Genomic DNA, 16,013 nt, shown 5'->3' on the forward strand with positions numbered 1-16,013 from the left:
CAAAGACTATGTAACATTTGTAAACATATTTAGATTATTAGATGACAACTATGTAAAATTAAACAATACATTTTAAAGCACGTTTATACAGACAGGACGTAACAATAATGATAAAAAAAACATTTAAAAAAACAAACTGAAAAGGAAGTGACGAACGAATTTCGACACCTCAAATACGGAGCGAAAAGTTAAACCAGAAGAATCAAGACTATGAGCTACCACTAAACAACTCACAGTCTGAAAATTACCATTAATAAAAACCCTGAACGTTTACTTTTCGTTTTAAACATCGTTTTAAGGTGTAAACCTATGGTGTTAACGTGTCATTTAGAGGTGAAACGTGTCATTTAGAAATGCGCGTTCCCGTGACAAGGGGGGCATTTCATGACGGGGAGGCATAATGTGACACAACACCGGGACATAAGGCTGAGATGCTCTGACAAACAGGAAAGTGGACAAGATTGTCCTGTTTCACTTGGCACATCCATAGGTCAAGTTTACGCTGGAAAGCCGTGATCGTGTCGGACATCTGCGTGATGACTTGTTTGCGTCCCTGCAGCTTCTGATTCAGTTGGGCGAGATGCTCGGTTATGTCACACAACATAGCAAAGTCACACAGCCAGTTTGGATCTGACAGTTCAGACAAGGGTTTTCCTTTACTCTGCATGAAAAGAGCAATGTCTTCCCTAAGCTCAAACAATCGTTTGAGGACTTTGCTCCTACTCAGCCACCTTACTTCAGAATGGTACGGCACGTCTCCGTGCTCCGAGCCCATCTCCTGCAAGAACAGCTGGAACTGACGATGATTCAGGCCACGCGCCCGAATGAAGTTCACTGTCTTCATGACCGTGGTCACTATATCATCCATCCCCAGCACCTTCCCGCACAAAGCTTCTTGATGGATAATGCAATGATACGTTATCAGAGGCGTGTGACAGTTACTTTCTTGCATTTTCTCCTTCATTAGTCCAACCAAGCCCACTTTCCTTCCACATATTGCAGGTGCACCGTCTGTAGTTAATCCCACCAAGTTTTCCCATGGCAATGCGTTTTTACTGACGGACTTCTCCACCGCATCAAAAATGTCCCGTCCCGATCCCATGCATGGCAGCCACATCCAACAGCTCCTCAGTGACAGAGAGGTCCGACTTCACGCCTCTAATAAAAATAGATAGCTGCGCTGTATCCGTGTTGTCTGTGCTTTCATCAACAGCTAATGAAAAAGCTATGTAGCTGCGTGTCTCTTCGGCCAGCTGTGTTGCCAGGTTTCCTGCTAGTTCCTTAACTCGGTCCGCGATAGTGTTTATTGATAAACTGACATTTTTAAAAGTCTGTATCTGGTCGGGACACACCTGCTCACAGACCTTCAGCATGCACTGCTTAAAAAACGCTCCCTCTGAAAAAGACTTTGAAGCGCGGGCGATTTCTTCAGCCACAACAAAGCTAGCTTTCACTGCCGCATTGTTTTTGGTTGTGGCTTTCGCGAACACATTCTGCTGCGATCGCAGTTTTCCTTTTAATTCTTGGGCAATTTGTTGTTTTTCTTGATGGCTAATTTTGGCATACTTAGCTCCGTGTTTGGTCTCAAAATGCCGACGTAGATTGTACTCTTTGACAACCGCCACCGCCTCATAACACAAAAGACATACCGGTTTTTCTCCTTGAAGCACAAACATGTATTCGCCTTCCCATCTTTCTTGAAACACCCTTCCATCTGCATACATTTTTCTCTTCCTGGACATTTTGGGATCATTATTCGTATTTCTCAATTCCACTTGTTGGGAAAATCGCATCGATGTGGAAACACTGCAGTCTAGTGGCGGGATGCCGTCACTTCGCGGGTAACATAATCGGCATGAATTGTGGGAAATGTAGTTTTTGGTCACTGCACGCATTTGACTTATTTATTTTTAGACAATCAGACATTTTAAGCTCTCGCGGGCCACATAAAATGACGTGGCGGGCCACATTTGGCCCGCGGGCCTTGAGTTTGACACATATGCTCTAAAGGAATAACTAAATACAGCTGTTGCACACTTATGTAACTCAACGGACTATACCGTCTCTTCTGTCTTACAGCTCCGCTCAAGGGGAAGAAAGTTGGCTTCAGTGACTTTGTGTTTCAAGTCAGCAATTCTGCCAACAGTAAGTTAGCAAAAATTCAGTTTTACTTTTTGCCAAATCTGGTTTTGAACCCTCATGTAACTACTTTTTCTTGTCCGCCTGATTTAAGCTTGGACACCCAGAAAATCCTGCAGCGACAGAGCAGGCAGACAAGAGAGAAGGGGAGAGGAGAGAAGAGAGTCACAGGGGTGAGTAGTAGCCTACAGGGGTTTTATTTCCAAGACTGTTGAGCGTTGACAGGAAGAGAAACAAATACTGACCTCTTGACTTTTCTGACCTTATGTATCTTTTCTCTCCTCAGAGCTCAGCGAACACAGAAACCTCACAGTAAGTCAGTTTTCCACCTGATGCCAAGAAATAAGACAGGAAAAAGGGTTCTGCTGTTTTTGCTTCATATTAAAGATCAACTCTTTCTGACATTAGCAGCTTGTTGAGTAACATTTGAAAAAGAGACAGTTCTGCTTAAGATTACACTAGACTGTTAATGCTTAATTGGTGAGAAATACATTTTCACAATTGAAAAATGTGATAAGATAGGCCCATAGAATCCAAACATATGGCTAACAACACTTTTTTGATAGTTTTCTTTTGTTGTTTAAATCAGGATGAAACCGTCAGATTTTGACTATCTGAAAGTTATCGGCAAAGGCAGCTTTGGAAAGGTAAGGGTTTTGAAATCTTTTAAATGTGAGTTTTCTTGTTGGGAAATATAATGACACAGCTTAATGGAACAACTTCTACAGGTGCTGCTGGCAAGGCATCAAGATGGAGGTTACTATGCTGTCAAAGTGCTGCAGAAACAGATGATTGTCAAGAGGAACGAGGTAATCCATCCGTCCGTCTGTCCGTCCATCTGTCTGTCTGTCCATCCATGTACTTACTGTTTCTGCTGTGTGTCTGTAGCAGAGGCATGTGATGGTTGAGAGAAGCGTGCTGCTGAAGGGACTACAACATCCATTCCTGGTGGGGCTACACTTTTCTTTCCAGACACTGAACACACTCTACTTCGTCCTGGACTATGTTAATGGAGGGGAGGTAGCCTATGTATATACATCTCAGACCCCCTTAAGCCAAAACCAACTATCTGAAACCCATATATAAAGTAACATTTACAAATCTTTACTCAAACTACATACAGTATTTCCTATGCAAATGCAGTTTAAAATGTTGTCCTACAATTCTAACACTCATCTGTTTGTTTTCAGCTTTTCTACCACCTTCAGAGGGAGGGTTCATTTCCTGAACCGAGGGCTGCTTTCTACGCTGCAGAGATGGCCATGGCACTGGACTACCTCCACTCTCTCGACATTGTTTACAGGTACAGTACATATAAACACACACAAATAGATAAGCCCTCGAAAAGGCTCTATTTTACCTGGCTCGCCACTTTTGCTCATGTTTGATTTAGACATGTTCCAAATGTTTAATTATTGAATGCAGGAAAATCCCAATTAAACGTTCACTTTGATAAGAGAGCTCTCACTAACAATGTTATCACTAAACACAACCATGTCCTCCAAAATAATATTTAAAAATGTAGATGTAAAGAAATATCAGTTTGTGACGAAGGTAACTTCGTCACTATGGACTGACGGCTTCAGGCCGGGTAATATTGCACTTTATTAGCGTGATTGCACAGTACAGTTGACATTACATATTTGCACATAATTTGTACTAATTATTGAGTAGTATGTGTGTATTTAGGTGCTGTTTCCTTGTAACTGGCTGTGTGTGAGATCCTTGTGGCTGCAGGATGTGTGCAACGAGAACAGCAGGATTGAGGCTGTGAACTTTGTGCACATGATTTTAATAAATGCCCACGTCGGGTTATATTTTTGGACGTTCTGCCTCTGCCTCCTTGCTTGGTCTGGGCCGCTCAACGGTCAGTCTCACACAGTTGAAACCAGAAAGGATCATAGAGAGCAAAAACCTCTGCCTAGACAATTTCTAAAAAGGAGAAAGTATACATGTATCTGCTCCTCTGTTCGGATACACACCAACATTTTATGTTTTCTTTTTCCATGGACCATGGACTACACCTTTTACCAAGTTTCATAAATATCTAGGCAGTAGTTTTTTTTCTGATGTTTTTAATGCTTCTCCGATCTGTAAATTAGAGGTGAACTGTGCTTTTAGTGCTGATGAGCTTATCTCCATGTTTGACTCGACATGTACCCTAATACTGGATTCTGTTGCTCCTTTTACGCTTAGACGCACCAAAGTTCTCTCAGAACCGTGGCTCAATGACTGTACTCGTGCTCTCAGACGCGCCTGCAGGTGTGCAGAGAGAAAATGGAAAAAGGATAAACTCCATGTCTCCCTAGAAATCCTTCGTGCTTGCCTTTCCGACTACCAGACGGGAGTCAAAGCAGCCAAAACAGAGCACATTTCTCTGTTAATCTCCAAAAACAGCCATAAACCTCAGGTTCTTTTTAATGTCCTCAACTCGATCATTAATCCCTGTGATGTTTCTCAAATTGTGACATCGACTACTCTCTGTGATACATTTCTTAAATCTTTTATCAAAAAAGTGTTACGCTCACCGGTAGTTACAGGAGTGAACTCACAATGCTGAACACAGGACGATGAAACAGAGCTTTTGAGGTAGAAAAAGGTTTATTAACCAAAAACCTATATAGAGTCAGACGAGGGAGTTAATATCCAATAAACCCAAAGCCAGGGTTTGTCAACTGAGGTAGTGCGGATATGCACGGAGATACTCTGGCGAGGAGAGCCGGGGAACCAGAGCTGGTGAGAGTTGACAGGAAGGAGCTGGTGTGCGTGGAAGCACGAAGGTACACTGGCGAGGGAAGCCGGGGATCCAGAGCTGGCGATAGTTGACAGGTTGGAGCTGGTGTGCGTGGAAGCACGGAGATACTCAGACGAGAGGAACGTGGCTGGATGTGGCAGGCAGAGGAGTAGGCAGATGGATTCTGACGGAGAACACAAGGGTTAGATTTGGCAGGAACACAGAGAGTTAGTTTTACCATAAACTACATGTACCAAGTCGAATTACCAGCGAGGTGAAACGACGAACTGGTGAATACTGGATGAGAGGACCGGGCATATAAGCAGGTGAAGGTGAGTAGTGTAATCAGGATGATGAGCAGCAGCTGCGGAGGTGAGTTGGAGGGAATCAGAAGTGGGTCAGCCACACCCAGCCCGGGAGACAGACACACAGACAGACAGAACGAACATAACAAACATAAAACAAAGAAGAGAAGAAGGAGGGAGATACTGCAAATCCTCACAAAAAGTATCTGCTCTTAGGCTAGCCCACACTAGTGCTACCTAGGGATGGGTATCGTTTGAAATGTATCGATTCCGATTTCGATTCCGGTTCTGCTTATCGATTCCGGTTCTTATCGATTCCCCGTTTCGATTCCAAAATTGTAAAATAAAGAGGTCAAACGTTTAGATAACAAAAATATATTTATTCTTAAAAGCTTTAACTGAAATTGTTACTAAAAAATATACATGCAATACAAATGTATTGCACAATAGCTGTGCTTTATTTTAACTGAGCTATGCCTGTGGCAAGCTATTAACAGGCATTACACTTTGCCTTTTCTTTTTCTTTTTTAGTGTAGTGGAGCCTCACTTCAGAGTGTTTACCGCGACCTATCTTTGGTGTTATGAAGTGACTGAGCTCGTGAAATGTCTACGGGAGGGCGGGGGGAGCATCGCTGCGGGGCAACTGTGGACCTCTGTCGCCTGTCAGCGCAATTTATATGATGCCGTTTAAAAAAATGAAGGGCGGTGCCGGCCGTCAGCGTACCGAGCCGGCCGTCAACGGCCCGCTGACGACCGGCCGTTCTGTGATTCTCCAGGTCCGCCCTGTATTCCACCGGGTCACCGCAGCACCGCGGTGCAGACGGACCCGCTGGAATACAGGGTCTACCGCGTTTAGGAACCGTTAAGCAGAACCGAAATTGTGTATTTTGTATGGGTACCCGGTACCCGGCATTTTCTTATCGGTTCTCATCTGGAACCGAGTTTCGGTTCCCAACCCTAGTGCTACCCCAGATCCTGCTCCTTTTCTGTGCCCTGCTGTCCTCGACCACTTTGAGCCTGTATCCCTCTCTTCTCTCTCGGATGTTGTCAAGCACCTGCGGCCGACAAACTGCACCTCAGACAATATTCCCTCTCGCCTTCTCAGAGATGTTTTCGAATCAGTTGGAGCAAATATGTTATTACTAATAAACACCTCTCTTAGCTCAGGATGTGTCCCAGCTGCCTTCATACATGCCGTGGTCCAGCCACTACTTAAAAAGAAAAATCTCGACCCCTCCATTCTCGCAAATTGTAGGCCCATCTCCCAGCTACCTTTTTTATCTAAAGTCTTGGAGCGAGTAGTCTACGCCCAGCTGCAGTCTTTCTTAACCACGTATGGCATTCATGTCTGGCTTCAAACCTATGCACAGTACTAAAACAGCCCTTTTAAGAGTTTTTAATGATCTGCTCCTAGCCACTGACTCAGGCAGCCCAGCTGCCTGGTGCTGTTAGACCTGACAGCTGCCTTTGACACTGTGGACCATAGCATCCTGTTGTCGCGGTCCGCAGGCATCACAGGCTCTGCCCTTGCATGGTTCAGGTCCTACCTGACAGACCGTAGCTTCTCAGTGCAGTTAGGTACCTTCTCCTCTGCTAAAGCCCCTCTTACCTGTGGGGTTCCCCAAGGCTCGATTCTGGGCCCCATCCTTTTTCTACTGTACATATTGCCCCTAGGTTCAATTCTCACAAAACACAACATCCCCTTCCATTGTTATGCCGATGATGTACAGATCTATCTGCCTCTCAATTCAAATGTCAACTCATTACAGCAGTTGAAGGACTGCTTAACAGAGATAAAATCCTGGCTGAGCCTAAATGTCCTCAACCTCAACGAGAGCAAGACCGAGGTCATCTTTTTGGACCCCAACCTCCAGCCTCCCCGGTTGAAATTCTGGGCTCCCTCAATAAAAACATCCTCCCCTCTGTCATGAACCTTGGAGTGACCTTTAATAGCACTTTTAAATTTGATAAGCAGGTCAGCAACGTAGTCAACACCTGCTTTTTTTTAAAATATGACTATTGGCCAAGACCAAGTTGTTTTTATCTTTTAAAGACCTAGAAAGGGTTATTAACGGCTGTGTTACCTCGAGACTGGATTACTGCAACGCTCTATGTGGGTATGGACCAGGCGTCAATTAGACGCCTGCAGCTAGTGCAGAACGCAGCTGCACGTCTTCTCACTGACCATAAAAAGCGTGACCTGTTAAGAACTTGGATACTCAAAGGTAAGGACTCAAATGCACGACCCGGGAGCCAGAGGTAAAGTATAATTAATATACTTTATTTCTTCCACAAAATATATACAAAAGAAAAACACTCTTACGAGGTGACAAAAAAGGGTCCAAAAAGATACAACAAAATATCGCTCACAACGTGAGGAATTAAACTTTCAATAAGTTTCAGAAGCATAACGTAGGTTTGACAAAAGAAGCAATCGACGACGAGCAGAGTACTGGCATGAGGACAAGACAAGACGAACTGACACTGAACACTGGGAGACTGGGGAATTTAAACACTCAACAACAAGACACAGGTGAAAACAATCAGGGGCGGGGCTGACACTGATGAGGGTGGGAGAACACATAAGGAAAGGGAGTCAAGGAACCTGAAATGAGACGTGACAAAAACAAAACAGGAAGTGAAAAACAATACAACATAAACATGAAACATGACTGACTAACACTTTTGACGGTGCACAACATGACCACATCACCCCAATTCTGGCCTTACTGCACTGGCTTCTAGGGGTGTAACGGTTCACAAACATTTCGGTTCGGTACGTACCTCGGTTTTTAGGTCACGGTTCGGTTCGGTACGTTTTCGGTACAGCAGAAAAAATTATCACAAAACATAACATATTTTTTTCAAATTATTATTAAACTGTGAATATTCACTCAAATAAATACAAAATATAATAAAAAAAACATTAAGGTGCAGCATTTCGATGAACTGAAATAATCTGTATTTGAACTTTACTGTACTAGTACTCACAAAACATAAACTATTAGTTTTGGGTTTTTAATTATTATTAAACTATGAATATTCACTCAAATAAATACAAAATATAATAAAATAAACATTAAGGTGCAGCTTTTTAATTAACTGAAATAATCTGTATTTGAACTGTACTGTACTAGTACCTAAGCAGCCAGTTTGACATTATGACTTGCTTGTCATTGTATTTTCATGTTGTTTTAAAGAAAGATGAACTTGTCCACATTGCTTGCCGAAAGGGCAGATCTGCTGGCACTAACAATGTCTCCTGCTGTGGAGAACACCCTCTCTAGGGACAGAGGTAGCAGATACAGCCAGGTAGCGCTTTGCTAACATGGCAACATAAGGATATTTGGTGTTTGTAATAGCTTTGGCTCGGTCTGAACTCTCTGCGAGTGGTGGAGGCTTAAATGCTAGCGGGAGTTGGGTTTGCACTTCAGTCTTTTTTCTTTTGGTACCGGTGATATTCACGTTCGGGTGATGCCTTTTAAAGAGTGTGCAAGTTTGATGTATTGCCAGCCGCGTAACCAATTTTAGTTGAACAATGCCGACAAACAGCTTTGGTTCGGTCCACCTGTCTTTGTCCGTCATCCTTGTACGTAACTGCGAAACCAAAATATTCCTAAACCGGAGACTTCAATGATGCTGGAGGATTTTCAGCTCAACTTTATCTGCGTTCGCCATTTAGACAGTTCCTCAAATTACTGACTACATTTGAACGCATCCCTCTGACATAGTATGCCTCTCGTCCAATGAAATGACTTGCTCGCTCTATGACGCGTTGAACACAATGGGAGCAACATTCTCTGAATGCTGCGACGCAGCACCTGAGATTACTTCCAAGAAGTTGTTCACGTTCTCAATTTTTTAAGTTTAACGTTATATTCGTTCGGTACACTTCGGTACACATGTGTACCGAACCGAAGGGCCCGTACCGAATAATTTCGGTACGGGTACGTGTACCGTTACACCCCTACTGGCTTCCAATTCGGTTCCGAATTGATTTTAAACTCCTTTTATTTGTTTTTAAAGCACTAAATGGGCTGGCTCCGGCTTATTTATCAGAACTCATCAATCGCTACACCCCAGCCAGAGCTTTAAGGTCGGCTGACCAGCTGCTGCTGGTAGTACCCAAGAACAGGCTCAAAACCCGAGGGCACCGAGCCTTCGCAGCAGCTGGCCTTAGGCTTTGGAACACTCTGCCCCTCCATGTGAGGTCGGCCCAGACCCTAGGGGTTTTTAAATCTACACTTAAGACTCACTTCTTCTCTCTGGCCTTCTAGTCAGAGCAGAGCACGACTCCTGACATTTCCCTGTATGCGATTTTTTTTTTGTTGTCTTCTGTTTGCTATTGTAGTAAAGTGTTTGTATTGCATGTACAGCACTTTGGCTCGACCAAAAATCGTTTTAAAAATGTGCTATATAAATAAAACTTGATTTCCTTAATCCCCCTGACAAACAAGCCAGCAGACCAAATTCTAGGTGTTTGCCTCTGTCTTCCAGGGACCTCAAACCAGAGAACATCTTGCTTGACAATGAGGGTCATGTGATGCTGACTGACTTTGGGCTTTGTAAAGAAGGTGTGGCAGTAGGTGGGATCATGCATACATTCTGTGGGACTCCTGAGTACCTCGCTCCAGAGGTGCTACAAGGCTTCCCATACAGTCCAGCAGTGGATTGGTGGGGCCTCGGCACTGTGCTGTTTGAGATATGGACTGGTAAATGCAGCTGCAGCATATAAAATAATACTTTCTTCACTTGATTTTCTCCAGCATTTTCACCTGACTCCTTCACCTCCATGTTCTTTTTCTTAGCCTCCGTTTTACAGCCATTGCAAAGCAGAGATGTTTGAGAACATACTTCACGCTCCACTGCAGGTGCGCAGTGGAGGTTATCAGGCCTCACTGTTAAAGGGGTTGCTGGAAAGAGACGTCTCCAAACGCTTAGAGGGAAGCAGTGACCTTGTAAGTGCACACAAAACCTATAAAATAGAGTCGAGCATTGATACACACACACATAATTACAGAGCGTCTAACTTCAATGTGTCTGCAGGCGGAGCTGCAGGAACATCCCTTCTTTGCATCCATCGAGTGGGACGACCTGCTGGCCAGGAAAGTGAGACCTCCCTTCATCCCAAAAGTGGTAGGAATGATTCATAAAGAAATGGAGAGACATATCGTTTTAGAACCAATGCACGGTGTACCTGAGTGTATGTTGATTTCCCTATCCTCTCTAGGCCGGCCCCTGTGATTTAAGCTACATCGACCCTGAGTTCACTCTCCAACCTGTCCCTGCCTCTGTGAATAAGTGCCAGGCGTCTGGGACCAACGAGGCCTTCCCAGGATTCTCCTTCATGAACCCAGTGGAGTACGTGGCAGCAAAGCCGGGTTCATAACAACGTAAAATCTTCTGGGAACGTGTCAAATATTTATTTTTTATGTCATACATTATTAAATCAAATTCTATTTTTAAACACTTACACTGCATGTTTTTATCAGTTTTTAAATAACAGTTTATTTTTGCTTTTTCACAAGTTATTCTAAGCATTCGTTCATCATTTTAAATAGGCTGGTTTCTATTTCACAATTTCTAGCTACCTTAGTTTGTATGGAGATTAAAGAAAAAACACTCTGCAGCAGGTTTATTTCTTTAACATGTATATCTTTAAAATATGCAACAAACATGTAGTGCAACTTTCCTGCCCTTAAATCCACAGCTTACAAAAGTACTGAAAATACTGAACAGGTTGCCTTAAAATCCTGCAAAGTAACCGAGGGATTGTGCAAGCAAAATACATAGAAACATCTTGTTGTGGCATTTACATAAAAACAATAGGATGCCATTCTGTTGGCAACAAAGTGGACCCAGCTCTGTCCTTAAGCGTGATGGTGAGGAAGTCATGTCTTTTCATAGTAACAAAAAACAAAAGCCGCGCACTATGGAGAATCTCACCGTGGTCTCAATGATGAGATGTCTGGTTTGATTATTCCACCTCACTTCACAAGACTGTTTATGAAAAAGTTCATAGCTTTCTGTCTGTCAGTACATGCTGAAGGAGGCGTAGCTCTGGTCACTTTTGCAGGTGAAGTAAGCTATCAGCTGACCGTTGCAGATCATCAGAAACAAGCCGCTTCCTGTAGGACAACAAGAAGCACAGAGCATCAGAAATAATTGAGCTAATAAGGTAATAGGGCCAGTGTGTACAACTTGCACACAACTGCGAGGCTTGATCATTGCATAAGCACTGCTAATGCCCATGACATTTTAAGATCAATTGAGATTGTGTATGAGGCATCCATGTCTGATCACATTCCTTTTGTAATGTCACTAGATTGTGATAGTCTCCCTGAGATGTCTCAGGAGGTTAACAATGCCTGTAACACTAAAGTGGATTGGTCCAAGCTCACAAATGAGGATAGGCTATTGTACTATGGGAGAACTGATGTCCTATTGAGTGATGTATATCTACCCAAAGTAGCAACTTTATGTGTTGATGTGGGTTGTAATGAAAACTCTCACCGTGAAGACCTCTGTGACATGTATGATTGTATTGTGGGAGCTGTATGTGAGGCCAGTAGACCGTGCTATACCTACTCTGGGAAGAGACACAACGTCAAGCCAGGGTGGAATAAACATGTGGCTGATCAACATGCTGAAGCTATAAGAAAACTTTTGGGGCCTGGGTCCGGGCAGGTAGGCCCAGAGAGGGGCCTGTCCTGGATCTCAAAAAGCTTACAAATGCTAGATATAAATATGCAGTTCGTTATGTCAACAAACATATACAAACATTGAGAGTGGATTCTATGGCTGAAAAGCTCCTTCATAATGATGTTACTGGCTTCTGGAAGGAGCTCTGAACAGGGCCTGTACGTCGTTACCATGTACCATAGAGGGAGTATCTGGAGTCGATAACATAGCTGAGTTGTGGAGGCAAGTTAACATTAATCTACTATACTTAATTGTGTTAAAAGTGACCCCTACAAGGTTGGTAATGTTGTGAAAAGTGACATAGTGGGAATCACAGCTAATGAGGTTTATCGAGCAATTGCACAGCTAGCTGATAACAAAGCAAGCGGCTCTGACTGAATCACTGCAGAGCACCTTAAACTGGCAAGCCCGAAGGTTGCAGTTCTTCTTGCCATTTGTTTTACCGGCCTCATGACTTGGTATGTTGCCGGACTCAATGTTGACTGTTACTTTGGTGCCTGTCATTAAGGACAAAGCGGGCAAGGTAGGGGGCTTGGATAATTATAGCCCAATTGCTCTAGCCAGTGTGTTATCCAAAGTCCTGGAAATAATTTTGTTGGATAGATTATGTTCTTATTTATGTACCTCAGATAACCAGTTTGGCTTCAAGGCTAAGCATGGTACTGAGCTATGCATCTATGCTTTGAAGGAAATGGTAGAAACATATAGAAGACAGAATTCAACTGTTCTGTTTTATTGATGCCTCTAAGCAGGCTTTTGACCGAGTTAACCATCATAAACTGTTTTTAAAATGTAAACAAAGGGGTGTGCCCAACAGTATAATTAGGATCCTGGCTTATTGGTATGCCAACCAGAGCATGCGGATAAAATGGGGGACTGCAGTCTCGGCGCCATTTGGTGTTAGTAATGGAGTTCGCCAGGGGGGGCTCCTCTCACCATGCCTTTTTAATATCTATATGAATGATCTAGATGATTTAAGTGGCTGTAAAACAGGATGTGTGATTGGTCATGTGATTGTAAACCATTTTATGTATGCCGATTATTTGGCTATTGTTTCTCCTAGCAGTGCTGGATTTCAACAGTTGCTAAATATATGTTCTGATTATGGTGTCAAATTTGATGTTAAATACAATGCTAAGAAGAGCACTGTAATGATCTGCAGAGCAAAAGGGGATAAGAACCTTGGTTTTCCAATATTCTTTCTGTCAGGGCAGGTGCTGTCTGTTTGCTGTAACACTAAGTATCTGGGACACATCATTACAGATGAAATGGCTCATGATGATGACATGTATAGACAGCGGCGTGTCTTATATACACAAGCTAACATGTTGGCTAGAAAATTCTCTTGGTGTTCAGATAAGGTTAAGGTAAACCTCTTTAGAGCTTATTGTAGCTCCAGGTTGCTTATAATGATTGTTTGCGTATACTGCTTAGAAAACCAAGGTGGTGCAGTGCAAGTGAATTTTTTTGTAATGCACGAGTCAACACGTTCCATGCTCTCTTGAGAAATCTGATGTACAAATTCATCTGTCGATTGAATGTTTCTCATAACTCTGTTATTATGCTGCTTTCAAATCTGTGTCTCAGTGCTGTACGGTACCAGTCACCTCTTTGGAAACATTGGTATAACTGCCTTTTTTAAATGTATATTTGAGTGTTGTATGTATTTTTTTTTTTTTTAAATGGACCAAGAGTCTCTTTAAATAAAGCTGATGATGATGATGTACTATTAAAGGGGATATATTAGTAAAAATTGAATACTATCTTCATAAGTTTTCAGGCTTAGAATGGACAAAATAAATGTGTCTCTAGAAAGGTCTTTTAGCATTTTTAAGTTACATGAAGGCCACTGTAGTTCTCTGACACACGTTTTGTTATGGTAAGGTCTGCCTCAGTGTGAGTAAACAGTCCTGAAAGATACCATGCTCTTTACAAAGGGTTGGCACTTGGTGGCAAGTTACTGCATGCTTATAATAAGGGTGGGTCTAAGGACAGAGGTATTGTCATACTGATATTCTGTACAAACTGTGAAGTCCACTGAGACAAATGTAACATTTGTGATATTGGGCTATATAAATAAACATTGATTGATTGATTATAATAAGAGGGGTGAGGAGAGGGGTCAGATCTTTTCATTAGTTAACTACAACGCTAGATGCCTACAAATACTACACACTGTCCCTTTTAAATGCAAAAACTAACAGATAAGAGGCACATTTTACCTAGAGCCAGCCACCACTGCCACACCGATGGAAACTCCAACATCACTGCAACATGGAAACAAAACATGCAGTTTAATAACACGTTTTTTTGTTATGTGTGTGTACCTAGGTAGATGTGTTTGTTACATTGCCACTCACCTAGGCTGGTGATAATAACATGCAGAAGTGTGACTGTGAGGGCATAGTCCCATACCCGCCTCTTCACCACTGCAGCAAACAAAAGGCCACTGCAAAAGTAAGTGAGCTCCAGTGATAGGAGGTTTACTGAAAAATACCAAACCAGGAAGAATACATGAAGTTAAAAAAGTTAATGCAAATTGTTGATCATATTGGCTGCACTCACCCAAGTATTTGGAGTTGGATTCAGCGGGTTCGGTCTTAAAGTCAAATGGAATCAATCCATCAAAATTATCCAACCTACATGAGAAGAGAGAAATATGCAATAAGAAGGAAAAGTACTGTAAGCAATTACAGGAAAGTTTGTTAATCCTCTGTAAAATGTGAACACATCTCAGCTCTTATGTTGTCTACCTTGCGACAGGTAGGGGTGTCTCCAGATAAACATATGGTGCAGATAAACAGAATCACCTCTCTGGAGTCACGAGAGCAAAGGTGGATCTACGGCAAAATAAGCTGCAATGGGGCCCTTGTCAAGAAAATATGTCTGGCCCTGTACCCCTGTACCCCTGCTGTCTGTGGTATATGTATGCATCCCATAACCTCCAAATACAAACTGCAGACTACACAGGGCATCATATTTCACCTACAGAACAAGACTGCCTGCCCTGGTTTCCAATGTGTTTTCATTTTCAAAAACACTATTTAATTTACATGCAGCAGAGAACATTAAACAAAAGAAGAATGTTCTTGAAGTATTTACAGTATGATAATGATGCTTTCAAAGGGTGGTGTGCCTGCGCGCATGCGTGTGACAGATCCTCACCTGAAGGCACCGAAGCACACACTCCCAATCATGTAAAAAAGAGAGTAAAATATGACCAGACATAGCAGGAGATTGAAGAACACAGTCTGTGGGAATGAAACAGAATATATCACAATTCTCCATCTAATTTCTGTAATAGATATCAACACATGTGTTTTCAACCCAGAGCTATGCAGTCCTACAGTGTAGGCTATCTGCAGTAGGAGGCAGACAGCGACTTTATCTGCAAAACCTGACTTTACAGTTATGCTTACAATCCTTATAACGAAAACAAATAGGCATCGGACATAACCGTACTTGTCACGTCCTCTTTATTTTCTATAGGACATTATTTAGCTTGTATTCAGTCGAACCCGACTGTTAACAGAGAAATGTTACACATGACACATTCACTGTCCTCTTACCTTGGACTCGACCGCTTTGCTTTTGAATGCCATTTCATGGTTTTTACGTGATGTAATATTACAAAATAATCCAGGCTGCAGCAGCACGATTACCTCGTTAATCCCCTTGAAAAATTGCCTTCTTCTGCCATCTAGCGATGAACACAGGACACCAAATGCAGCGCCGCCGCTTCTACAACCGAGCATTGAACTCATTTCACCTCATATCTGGGCGGCCTTTGTTGACAGAAATAAAGACTTTTCTCTCAATATAACTGTTTGCTAACAAGGGTAAGCATGGTCTCGCAAACTATGACGATTTTGTGTGTAGACGGAGTGTATTTCATCAAAAAATATGGCTAAATCGGCCCATAAAATCTGTATCTTTATTACACACCGGAGAAACCATAACCGCCCTATGTGGGAGGGATTGAATACTGCAGGAGGAGATGATATGGTTCAACATTACCATAACCGACCCACAAAATACTTTTAATTAATCCTAAAAACCATAGGAAGGAATACACGCCCATAGTAATCGTATTATTTAATTAAATTGTTGGACTGCCACAAAAAAATACCAAA

At 42.5% G+C, this 16,013-nt stretch overlaps 1 protein-coding gene and 1 pseudogene across 1 annotated transcript; one reads left to right on the forward strand and one right to left on the reverse strand.

Annotated features, from left to right (window-relative positions):
* Positions 1–1,795: 1,795 nt before the first annotated feature.
* sgk2b (serum/glucocorticoid regulated kinase 2b) lies at positions 1,796–10,653 on the forward strand. Its single transcript, XM_034228031.1, is given in 14 exon segments — positions 1,796–1,841; positions 2,080–2,115; positions 2,118–2,145; positions 2,234–2,312; positions 2,426–2,451; positions 2,729–2,786; positions 2,868–2,948; positions 3,028–3,159; positions 3,330–3,442; positions 9,676–9,879; positions 9,881–9,890; positions 9,987–10,136; positions 10,225–10,314; positions 10,409–10,653. Coding segments are annotated over 14 exon segments (1,212 nt in total). The 3' UTR covers positions 10,568–10,653.
* On the reverse strand, positions 10,301–15,580 carry LOC117553842 (annotated as a pseudogene).
* Between the last annotated feature and the right edge of the window lie 433 nt (positions 15,581–16,013).

This window comes from Gymnodraco acuticeps, unplaced genomic scaffold, assembly GCF_902827175.1.
Source record: "Gymnodraco acuticeps unplaced genomic scaffold, fGymAcu1.1, whole genome shotgun sequence".
NCBI lineage: Eukaryota > Metazoa > Chordata > Actinopteri > Perciformes > Bathydraconidae > Gymnodraco > Gymnodraco acuticeps.